This window comes from Cryptomeria japonica, chromosome 3 (assembly GCF_030272615.1).
Source record: "Cryptomeria japonica chromosome 3, Sugi_1.0, whole genome shotgun sequence".
Taxonomy (NCBI): domain Eukaryota; kingdom Viridiplantae; phylum Streptophyta; class Pinopsida; order Cupressales; family Cupressaceae; genus Cryptomeria; species Cryptomeria japonica.
Window position 1 is genome coordinate 107,539,160 of NC_081407.1, and position 12,806 is coordinate 107,551,965.

At 34.9% G+C, this 12,806-nt stretch overlaps 1 protein-coding gene across 1 annotated transcript; it reads right to left on the bottom strand.

Annotated features, from left to right (window-relative positions):
* Window positions 1-4,487: 4,487 nt before the first annotated feature.
* LOC131075797 (protein NRT1/ PTR FAMILY 5.10) lies at window positions 4,488-8,310 on the bottom strand. The gene is made up of 3 exons (XM_058012690.2): window positions 7,900-8,310; window positions 6,202-6,758; window positions 4,488-6,025 (listed from the first exon to the last, which is right to left on the bottom strand). The coding sequence occupies exons 1-3, from the start codon at window positions 8,245-8,247 to the stop codon at window positions 5,170-5,172; spliced, it is 1,761 nt and encodes a 586-aa protein (XP_057868673.2). The 5' UTR covers window positions 8,248-8,310; the 3' UTR covers window positions 4,488-5,169.
* Between the last annotated feature and the right edge of the window lie 4,496 nt (window positions 8,311-12,806).

The window sequence follows — 12,806 nt, forward strand, 5'->3', positions numbered from 1 at the left end:
GGAATTTTTTAATCTTTTGCAGAAATCTGATCTTAGAACAGCTCACATGGGACATCCGGGATGGAGCATCAAGCCTCTTTTGGGAAGATTCTTGGGGAGGCTACCCACCTATTGCGAATTCACTTAACATTCCTATAACAGAGAACTGGCTTAAGCATCACTGGGGTGTCAAAGTGAGAGATTATCTGATTAATGATGACTCACCCAGCTCTCAAAGTTGGAGATGGAAATCATTGGAAGGAGTTCCAACCTCTAGGAATGATTTAGACCAACTCAAAGAGCTCTTAAAAGAAAGAAATGTCAATCCGAGAAGAGGGAATGATTCTTTAATTTGGGCACCTTCCAAAACAAGGCTCTACAATCCTAAAGATGGTTATAGAGTACTAGTCAGCAACGTTGTTCACGATCAACTGGATATTCCTAAGAAGTTGTTTTGGAGTTCTAAAGTCATTCCTAGGGAAAGGATCTTTGCATGGCTAGCCTATCCGAGGAAGATCTTAATTGCATAAAAGTTCACAAAAATGGGGTACGCATGACCCTCTAGGTGCATCATGTGCAAAGCTCAATCAGAGACAATGGTTCATCTACTACTCACTTGTCCCTTTGTGTCTAAATGTTGGCGATGGCTCTGTGCTAAACTTGGGTTGATCACAGCTCTACCAAATGACATTAAATCCCTGTTCCAAAGCTGGCCTATCCTAGCTAAGGAGTCCACCCCGAGCTTAATTATGGAAGTATCCCCTTCATGTTTAGTCTGGGAAATTTGGAAGGAGAGGAATCGTAGGCTATTTGATAACAAATCTAGAAGAATAGAAATAATCTTGAACTCAATTGAATCGGTTATAGTGGATTTAGTTAACTGTAAGATAGCCTTTTCTTTGGGACTACCTAAAGCTTTCTCATCATGGGATGAAAGCATTAGGAAAAACTGGCATAGAATCAAGATTTCTCCCTCCTTTGGGAAAAAAGACAATATGAGAAAGGCTGTTATCTGATCTCCTCCAAATCCTGGCTGGATAAAACTAAATTTTGATGGTGCTTCTAGAGGCAATCCGGGTCCTTCAGGCATAGGATATGTAATTAGAGATCACACAGGAGCAATTCTTGGGAAAATGGAAAAGCCGATCCCCCCAGACACAAACAACATAGCAGAATTCAAAGCATTGCAATTTGGACCAATAGATTGCATAAAACATGGTTTAAATAACATTTTAGTGGAGGGTGATTCAGAGATAGCAATAAATGCGATCAAGAGGAAAAATACTCCTAATTGGAGATTGCAGGGAATCCTAGAAAACATAATTGCAAGCCTGGACAGGATTGAAAACTATGAAGCTAAGCACATCTACATAGAAGCAAACTCAAAGGCAGATGCTCTCTCGAAAATAGCTGCTCAAGGAACCTATCTCTATAGTTGGGATCAGGGAAATCTACCTATTATTCATGCAGACCATCGCACTTGACAGGCAAGGGTCTCAAAGGATTTTAATCCAGATGCAAGAGTCTCTTCAAGAATATGAGAAAGCTATTTAAAGCTTCGCTAACAGGGCAAACATTAAATTTAACCTTGGTGGTTAAGTGTAACAGTTGCTTCAATTTCAAATTTGAATCTTACCTATTTCAGGGAGAGTGGGCCCGTATTCAATTACGTCATCCAAGCTGCAGTCATGACCTAAGCCTTCCCCGATCCTCCTTACGAGATCTAGCTGCCAAATTGTCAAATCAACTTATGGTTTGCGTGGCCTGAACGAGAGATTTGGCATGCCGAGGACAAACATCCCTCGCCACCTTAGCTGGCAAATTTATTGCATATCTGTCCCTCATTATTTGGTGTTAAAGAGTGTGCCAGCCTACTTATTCGCATTGGTTTTCTGCATTTTGTTCTCATTCTCATTCTCTTGCCAATTATTCTCAGAGTCCTGGTTAATTCTTCTTGTTTGATAGCCTGCATTGCCAACCATGTCGACAGAGCCTCCTTTTGGTTTCATAATGAGTGTGTATCCCAGACCCATATCCTATTTTGGAGCAGACACTCCAATTTCCCTCTCGGCATCGATGCACCCAGTTTCATTCCGAAAAATTATAGACCTGAGGCTCAAGCGCCTCCTCCTCTACTTAGATTTCCCTCTCATATTGGCAGTCAAGATGATCTTGGGTAGTGGACACCTGAACAGAGAGGAGTGTCCATAGGACAACACTAGCATCTCCTCAAGGTTTGTTGCCTCTTTGCTAGACCTAAAACTTGCCAAGCAGGCAGTTTGGACCCTCACGAAGAAGATTCTTCCAGAGGAGGTCACCCAAGAGCTCCAAGAAATTCTAAATAAGGCAATTCATGACTCTGGGGCTCCTCGGCCAGGCGATAGAATCCTATTCAATGCCCATGGAGAACTAATTAACTATTATCCTTTCCTGCTCGACCTGAAAGGAAAAGACTTGGATAGGCATCGGGTTTTCGCGGGAGTTGGCCTTGGCTACCTTAAATGACGGTTCCTGGGAGATAACTCAGAAGACTCGAGTAGAGAGGATGACCTAATCCAGTTTGCAAGACTCAACGACATTCTCCCTCCAAAAATAGAAGATGAGAACCCTCAAATGGAACAGCCATGCAGGGGTGGCGCTAGCAGGGGTCGTCGCGGGTCCAGACTAGGTCGTGGCAGGGGTTGCCCTCCGAGCAGAGGTCGTGGGAGAGAGAGGAATGCGCACCTACAATCTGAAGCCCACAAGGAAATTGCAAGCTAGGTCCCCTTTTAGTTATTTTAAAGCTTACTGTTTTGACTCTTGAGCGAGTATTTTGTTCTTATCAGCATAATTTCTGTTAATAGGGCAGCAAGCTTCTGCCATTTAGACTTTAAGTTTTTTAAAAGGGAATCTTAGACTTATATATGCTAAATTCGGAAGGACACGTTATGCCTTCCATGGACTGCCTGGTTGCATTCCTTCTACACTTATAGGTGCTTCCATTTTGAATTATGTTAAAAATCTATTAGCTATCTTAGCTCTGTAAATTCTACATAATCAATATAATTATGGCTTTGCCTTTACCGATCAAAAAAAAAAGTAAGGAATTGAATTATAAAAATTAAAGATTTTTGTTATTTTTTTAATAGTGATTTTTTTGGTAGCATTTTATATTTGAATGTTATCAATTGAATTTGACATTTTGACATGATATTTTTTATTATATTATCTTATGCTTGTATTTTTGGAGGCATTGATGTTACAATTGATTTCAAAGACACATAATATTAAGTGAATAAAGTATAAAATAGATAAACTGGAGGGTGGAGGATTCTTGCCATCTCAAACTAGCTTCTTGTTCAAAGATGTTGCTCTGTATTTGGTGTAAACTCAATATGGATTGCCATCTAAATAGTTTGGAAGTTTGTGGATCTTGGAATTATACTCTTTTGATGTAAACTCAATATGGATTGCCGCAATAAATAGTATGGGAGTTTGTGTATCTTGGAATTATACTCTTTGGAGGGCCATTGGACAATTTGATAGGGCATTGTAGAGGTAGCTTGACATAGATTATTGTCCAATAATGTGAAGACATTTGAGAGTTTGGGGAGGTGGTAATCTAAAACTCTAGAATTTAACTTGGAAACTACACCTTTATGAGGGTTACGAGACATCTTGATGAAAGTTTACTTAGATCGATAATTATTTAAAGAGAAGCTTTTAAAGAATCGTATTTGTGTTTTTTTTATTAGCATGTTTTGTCATGTTTAATGTAAATCTTAATGGGGAGAGGGTGTTGAAATATTAAAATTTATGTATTGTAATAAAGTCAACTTAGTGACTTTGTGGTTTATTATTTTAATTTAATATTTGTTGTTAAAATAAATAGTTTCTAGTAGGTAGTTTGAGAAGTCATTGCAATGCAATTCTTTATAATCATTTGTACAATTCATTGTAAAATCTGATGATTTTAAGAATAATATTATTATTCGTGTATTATTACTGTACAAATGTAGATGTTCTTCAATTTCCTCATTTATCATGCTTTTGTGACAACAAGCACTTAAGTGCATCCAATACATCTTGTCAACAATTAATATCAAAAGACATATTTTCTTAATCTCACATTTCAATTCTATCTGCATTATTAATTTATTATATATAATTTTGTAGATTTGAAAATAAGATGAGATGTGGTTGCATTGAAAGTGCTTGGACTTCTACTTTTACTCTTGTGATAGTTCTAAGAAATTGAAAAAATATAGCAACAAGATTAAAATGGAAATTTCTTTTAAAAATAAGAGTTTCATCTCCACAATTGCAAACTTGTGTTGATAAAGGGAAATTAAAAAAAATCTCTATCAACTTAAACTTTTATTTTTTTCCAATTCTAATTTCCATTTTCACGTAATGACTATAATTTCTCATATATAAATCTTTCACTTGCACTTACAAAGTCTTAATATAAAATAAAAATATCCATGAGACTCCTTAATCAAATTTCTTAATTTCCCTTCTAAGCTAAGAAATTTTAATCCACCCATCTTCATGGGAACAGTCTATTATAATTGATCAACTTGCCCTCCATTAGTTGAATTTACTGTCAACAAAGTCAAAGTCAGGGCATAATTGTTTACAGGCATTTCCAGACTTTAATTCATCCATTTTGTATGCCTAAGAAAGTGCAGCCAGTTGATGATATATAGGTCTGAACTCTTATGCTTTCTTTTTCTGTTGCATACAATACAAAAGTTCAGAGATTGGGGATTTGAAATGAAAGTAGTGTTTCTTCTTCATTTCTTGGAGTATGTTGTCTTCATGTTCTATACATGTAGTTCTGAACAAAGGCTAGAACATTTATGTTCTATGCATGTAGTTCTGAACAAAGGCTAATCATTTATGTTCTATAAAAGCTCATAGGATGAGGACTCTTCATTTCTGGGAGTATGGTGTCTTTATGTTCTATACATGTAGTTCTGAACAGCAACATATATATCAACATCTTGACAAAGTTGAGAGGTCATCATAGAATATCAACATCTTTTACTTCTGCATGCTCTCTATTTTCATTCTGATGATGGATCACGGAGTGTGATCCAAAACGTTGATACAAAATACTCACACACAATCTAATGTGGAAACATGCAAGATCAATAACTCATGGATTGTGGAAATCTGATATCTCTTACTGTAAGTGGTGTTCAAAGGTCAGAATATCTCTTCATCTTTCCAAACATTGCTTTCTTCTTCCTTGTAAATGAATTTCCTGGCAAAAGAGAGATAGATACATAAGAATAGTGAATTTAGTGCAGCCAGAAGCCAGTAGAAGTAGTCCAAATGAGCTCTGTTTAAGTTGTCTGTAAACCAGTTTTGTCCCATAACTCTGCTACTCAAATCCTCAATAATAGAAATAAGAATGCTGCTCAGGAAGCTACCAACTCCAAAAATACTCAAATACAGGGCGACTCCCAGGCTTCTCATTGAGTCAGGCATCTGATCATAGAAGTACTCTTGCAAGCCTAAATATGTGAAAACATCTGAAATACCAAATAGGATGTATTGAGGAAGCAGCCACCAAACGCTTAGTGGAATTGTCACTTGGGGCATGTCTATCAATCCATATTCTCTTGCTGCTTGAAGCCTTTTCATTTCTGTCATTGCTGCAACAATCATGGAAATGACAGAAATAAACATACCAACACCTATCCTCTGTAGCAGTGTTATACCACGTTCATTTCCAGTTATGCTTCTGGCCAGTGGGACAAAGATTCGATCATACACAGGCACTAGCACTAGAACAGTCAAACTGATAAAGCTTTGCATGTTTGCTGATGGGATTTTGAAGTCTCCAATGATCCTTCTATCCATTGTGCTCCCCTGTTTTGTAAAGAATGTTGGTGTTTGTGCACAAATAACACCATAAACCAAACAAGTCACCCAAATTGGAATCAATCTTAGAACAAGCTTGACCTGTTCAACCTGTGTGGCTGTGCATAGCCTCCAATCAATATTTGTTTTGTTCTCATGGTCCAAATCAGTTGCAATTGTAGCTTTATCAAGAAACCTACAAAACAACACCGAATGTCCTTAGAAGCATTTTCCTAAGTTTACCAAATGCATTTTAAAAAGCAGCAATGTCAAGCCTAAAACTAAACAGCAATGTAGCAACTTATGAATGAACTCTTCCAAATTGCATGAGCAGTAATCAGATGCAGATAAACAGGTAGAAATGAGGTATGCCTGAATTGATTGGAGGGCAAAAGTGTTCTCTTTTCATCCTTTAATCCTTGAATACCATATAACTTCCCTTCTCCTTGAGAATGAACAGAGACATTCCACTTGCAAATTGCTGCAACAAAAACCTGGACAATTTGAGTTACTGGACTGGTAGAAGGTATTTTATGTCGGTACATTTTTGTTCCACCGAGGAAGAGAGAAAGAGCTATAGCCATGGCTGCAGCTGGGAGAGCAAAACCCAAACTCCACCCAACGTTTTCTTGAATGTACACGACCACAGGAACCAATACAAATAAACCACTGCATAAGCCAAAATACCACCAATTGAAGAAGGAGCTCTTATTCTTCCTCTCTGCTGGGTCTCTCTCATCAAATTGGTCTGCCCCAAATGCTTGTAAACAGGGTCTGTGGCCTCCTTGACCCAAAGCAACCAAGTACAGTGAAATGAAAAAAAAAACCACCTGGAAAGCTGCAGGTCTGGGGCAGGAATATGATGTGTAGTCACATGGTGGTGGCCTAAGCAACGGCAGAGAAGCTGAAAGAGTCAAACAGATCAACCCCTGCACCAGAGAATATGAATGATGTCTTCTTTTTTCTGAATTATTTGTAATCTCAAACACACAAAACTGGTTAAAATATCTATACTGTCACTTTACTCTTTATTAAACATTATGCCATTCAACAAGATAAAAGTTTAACAATTATTTATTACTTTTCTATCTAAATAAAATTAAAATTCCTATTCTTTTAAATAGAGTGGACCAGTTATGGACATGGGTCATTAACCAAATAACCATAATGAGGTCTTCAGAAAGGTACCAGTTTCTATGATATAGATAATAGTTTGCAGTACAGGTACTCGTGGGGTAAAGACTGAGAATTGGTACACATGAACTGTGTAGATATAATCAAAATGATTTTGAGGTGGTGAGACAGAGGGCTTTAACACTATCACTCACTTATCAAGACCCATGTTAAGCTGAAAGTTCAGCTGTAAAGAGATTCTCAGATATGTACAAACAGCTGAATTTTGAATAAAATGAAGAATATTAGTGAATATAAAGTTAGCATGAATTGTTTCTGGATTTGATTGCGTGAATTTTTTTATGTTTATAATCAAATTCTATGATTCATCATTGCAAAGCAGAATATAAGAAAAAAGAAAAACAGACCAGTCAACAGACTAGTTAAAAAGAGTTAAAGCGAGTTTGATTCCTCATTAACAAGCAGAACACAAAAAAATAAATTTTCAGATATGTGAAAACAGTTTGAATTTTTACTAAAATTAAAAATATCAGTGAGTGTGTTCTTGTGTTCTAGGTCAAATCCTATGATTCAACATCACAAAGCAGAATATGAAAGAAAAGAAAATGAACAGTAATTAGCAGAAAGGGCTAGTTAAAAAGAGAAAAAAAAGTTTGATTCATCATCATGAAACAAAACCCAAGAAAAGAGAAATGAAAAGTTTTTACCAGACCAGACTAGTTGAAATGAGTAGGGAAAGAAAGAAGACTACTAACAGACCAGTCTAGTTAAAAAGAGTAGGGAAAGAAAGAAAAAAATTATTCATGTAACTGTCGGAGATTTTGTATCAATCTAATCAATGAGATGAAATCACATTTTTATCAATTTTCCATATTAATCATCAGAAAGTTTAAGGACAGTACAATTAAAAGAGGATGTTGGTTAAATAATACTGACCAGCAGATAGATGAGAGATGAGAACAGAATGGTCCAATACCGCCCAAAATAGGAATCTGCAAGAAAAGCTCCAAGAAGGGGAAGCATAGATGCAACACCATACCAGACATTGACATTCTTTGCAGCTGTAGCAGTGTTCTGTTGCATGACATTGGTGAGATATATAACCAAGTTGCCAGAAACACCAAAGTAGGCTAATCTCTCTGTCATTTCAACACCAATTATGAGAAGAGAAGCTGACCATCCTCCTGTAAGAAGTCTGCTTACAGGCCTTCCCCTAAGATCTGTAGACCCATCTTCAGCTATGTGGGTAATTGCAGGAGAATCAGAGAAGGAAATGGGTTCCATAGCTGAGTATTACCCCTTTCTGGGTCTTTCCCAAATTATATATGTTAAGTAGAGGCGGCAGGTGGTGGTGGGGTACCCACATGATGCATTTTTATATCAATTGCATTTTTGAGGATAGGGATTTATTAAAGTTTTTCTAATATTATTAAATTCCAAGTACCATGAAATATTTTTCTAATATTATTAAATTCCAACCACCCTGAATATTCACTGTCTGCAGTAGGTTTTGGTTTGGAAGTTATTCGATGGCGGCCGAATCATTTTGTTTTTTAAAAGTTCTTTTGGTAGGAAGGTGCGATAATTTAATTTAATAATTCAATTTAATTATCAATAGTTAAAGCAATGGACAACATGTTTATAGGGATTGTTTTGTACTTTTAATCTGATTGGTAGAAAGTTTAGGTAGTTTTATCCATATCCTCACTTTAAAAAATAAAAGACAGAAGAGTGAATTAAATTTAATAGTATAATATTGAGTAACAATTAGAATTGAATTGGATTAAGTCTGGAGAATTTGTGGTAGGTACGAGGTCATGAAGTCTAGTTTCTTACAGTCTATGTGGACGTGTTGCACCAATATCACTAGTTTCTTTCAGTCTATGTGGATGTGTTGCACCAATATCACTGATCACGTGTTGCACCAAAAGGTTTATTCAACATGTTGCAATTTATGGGCGACGACCAAAATTAAAGAAAAAAACAACAATTAGAATGGAGTCATTAGTTGTATTAAAATATAGAAATATAATGATAAATTAATATTTACTTTGTATTAATAATAATGATCTTGTTATGATTTTTAGTATGACAAGATTACTGATGTTCCTTGTCTAGTTTAAGGGTGATTTTTTTGTCACGTGGTCTACTCTTGATATTTGTAGAATTGTCTTTTGGAATTATTAACTGTATTAAAATATAGAAATGTAATGATAAATTAATATTTGTATTAATTTATTTTGTTAATAGAAATGATCTTGTTATTTTGTTATGATTGATGATTAGAATTGAGAATTTAAAATTATATTTGCATTGTGAAGTTTACTATGATTTCAGTATGACAAGACTACTGATGTCCTTTGTCTAATTTAAGGGTAATTTTTTTGTCCCATGGTCTACTCTTGATATTTGTAGATTTGTCCTCTAATGTAATATTTTTTGGTTTTCTCTATCTTTAATATTCACATACATAAAAATAATGATAAATCAATATTTATTTTGTATAAATTTATTATGTTAATAATATTTTTCTTGTTATTTTGTCATGATTGGTGATTGGAATTGAGAAATTTATATTAAATTTGCATTATAAGTTGTACTTGATTTTTAGTATGACAAGACTAGGTTGTCTATTGTCTATATTTTAGGGTGATGTTTTTGTCACGTGGTCTAGTCTTGATGTTGTAGATTTGTCCTTTGCTAATGTAGCCTTTTGTGGTTTTCTCTTTTCTTCAATATTCACATCTTGTACTAAAAAATGTAGCATGGCCTATTATAAAATTGAGGGAAGTTTGATGACTTCTATGATGAGAGTCTATCCCATTTATTAATTCAAATAAGTTGAAAACATGGCACATAATTGAATGAAACTTAGTACATAAGACTAGGTTGTCTATTGTCTATATTTTAGGGTGATGTTTTTGTCACATGGTCTAGTCTTGATGTTGTAGATTTGTCCTTTGCTAATGTAGCCTTTTGTGGTTTTCTCTTATCTTCAATATTCACATCTTGTACTAAAAAATGTAGCGTGGCCTATTATAAAATTGATGGAAGTTTGATGACTTCGATGATGAGAGTCTATCCCATTTATTAATTCAAATAAGTTGAAAACATGGCACACAATTGAATGAAACTTAGTACATAGGATGTGAGTTTTGATGTAAGTGATCCAGTGTAATGCAATACTTTTATTTTAGAGTATTCTAATTCAATCAATGCTATAAAAAATGAACTATGATTGTCTATAACTACGAGATCTTAGCTAATCAACTTGAGGTATTTGATATTGGTGCTGACAACATAATGATCAAATTATGAGGAAAACAACATTAATGGTAGGAAATGTATAATATGAAGAAAGACTATGCCACAATATGCTCTAATCCAAGGGACAAGACCACATATGTGGCGTAGTATAGGAAAACTAATGTCTTGAGGGATTATATTGATCCTAATTAAAGTAATAGATAAGGTATTTTCTAGGTGAGCATATGTGCACAAAGATGAGAGGCCAAAAAATTGCCAAAAAATATTCTGGAGGGGAAAAAAATTAACATGCCTACATTACAAAAAAACCATAATGCATTCACATTATAATGCAAGCATGTTAAGGCACAATTGCGTTGTAAGCATGAGCACATTAAAATTCAATTTAATCTAAAATTGAATACAATTGTGTTATAATGTGCTCACATTATACTAACATAAACTAAAACTATATAGCAATTGGAAATTTATCTTTTTTCATTTAATTTTCACCATTGGTAAGAAAATGCGACTAGGAGAAAACATGACTACATGTTTGAGTTGAATCAAAGTCAAATCTCCTCATCAACAATGGCTTATGTGCAAGAAGTAATTTATATCAGTTTTTTTAATTTTTAATTAAGATTAAATTATGTTATCTTGAATTGATTTTGATATGTTGAATTTTCTTTTCATCCAATTCAAACCCTCCTCTGCCTTAACACCCAACATTTGATGAAATGCTTGAAGAAAATTAGGTGTAAGAACATAGTCTACAAAACCCACCTCAAACTACTCTAGAAATTCCCATGCATACCCCTACGATACAAACATATTTTGGGGCAACATGAAAATAAAAAAATTGAGGTTAATGTGTTGATGGAAATGTTAAAAAATCCCAATTCAACAAGCACATGTTGCCAAGCTCTTGCAACATTATTGGACTCTTTAATATATCACATTGATTCTATCACAGTGAACATAAACACATGGGAAAAACATAGAGAAAATGACCACTAGTTTTATGCCACAAAATTATATTATGATTTAATGAAGGATAAAAAAATATATGCATTGTTTAGTAGCCCTCCAAAAATAAGTGAACTATTAGAAAAAAATTCCAAAAGATTTGTAATCCATTGGTGCAACCATGAGCAAATAAAGAACAAATTTTGAATAGTTGGTGGATGGTTTTTTACCAATAATAATCTAATAACTATGAAGTACCATGATATTTCTTGAGTAAATATATTATGATCTTGTCCTCAATGAGATCTTGAATTATTTGATTTTTTTTTATTTTTAAGGTAGAGATAAAGACTTTATGTTGTAGTCATGATAGAGGGGACCAACAGAACAACAAACTCATAAAAATAATTCATTAAATTAATTCAAATATCCACAATCACAATAAGCTTTTGTTGGATATGGTTGTTCATTGCTGCTGCTAGGATATGTTGTTGTCATTGATGCCAACATATTCCTTTGATTGGGAAGTTTTTCTAATCCGGTTTTGTAGTTTGGTTTTGATGATCACTGTTTTGCAGAATCTGGTATTTCCTCCGGTATATTTTGGTGTGTTCAGATCTGGTGCTGAGACTTTGGGATATTGTTTTGGTTGGTCTTATGTATCTTCATTTCAGATGGTTCGTGATTTGGTGATCCACAAGTTATCTTTCTTCGTGACAGTTGTTGATTGTTGTGTTCTTGAGCTTCTAGACGTTGACTGATTAAGATTTGAAAAGAGGTTTTGGTGCAACTGTTCCATATGGTTTTAATGTGCTTGATGGTGTTTCCTAGTCGTTTCCTATTTGTTTTGGTGATCTGTATTGATCATTGTGCGATTTTTTGGTGGTTTTTATCAACCGATATTAATTTCATGTTATGTGGTATTTATAGTGGTGTAGCGTGTTGCGGTTGATCTTGGCATTATTTCTGGTGGAGTTGATCATTTGGGAATTTGAATTAGGTCCATGATATTCTATGTAAATCATTATATTGGTCGGGTGGTCGATCTTTGTATCATGTGATGTGATTTTATAATTGAGGGTTGAGGGTTTAGCCGACGTTGTTATCAAGGTTGATGAATTGTATATATAGGTGAGTTATTCATTTAGTTTAGGTGTCGGTATTGTGTCTGCATTATCAGAGAGAGGTGAATGTGCGAACAAGAGATTTATCATTCAGTGAAGTGTTGAGGTGAGATTGGTGTTGCATAACAGATAATTGTGCTTAACTAGAACTGTCATCAGGAATTTGTAGATGCTATCATTGTAGTTCATTTCTTCCATATTGTAGTCTGAATCATATTGTAAGTCAGTGAGACTTCCCTGAAGGTTGTAGCCTTCCAGGCAAATATCTTTTGAGTAGTGAGCTCTAGGCAGTGTGCTCAAATGCATGTGCATTCCCCATTGTAATATTTTCACATACTACTGCAGAGTATCATCTTATTGTGGGTAGGTTCCCACCGTGGTTTTTCCCTTAACCGGGTTTTCCACGTCAAAAATCTTGGTGTTGTGTGTTGTGTTGTTAATTTTCTTATCTGTCTATTGTTGTGGTTTATCAGTTTTGTTTTGAAGTTTAATTTTCTGGATCCG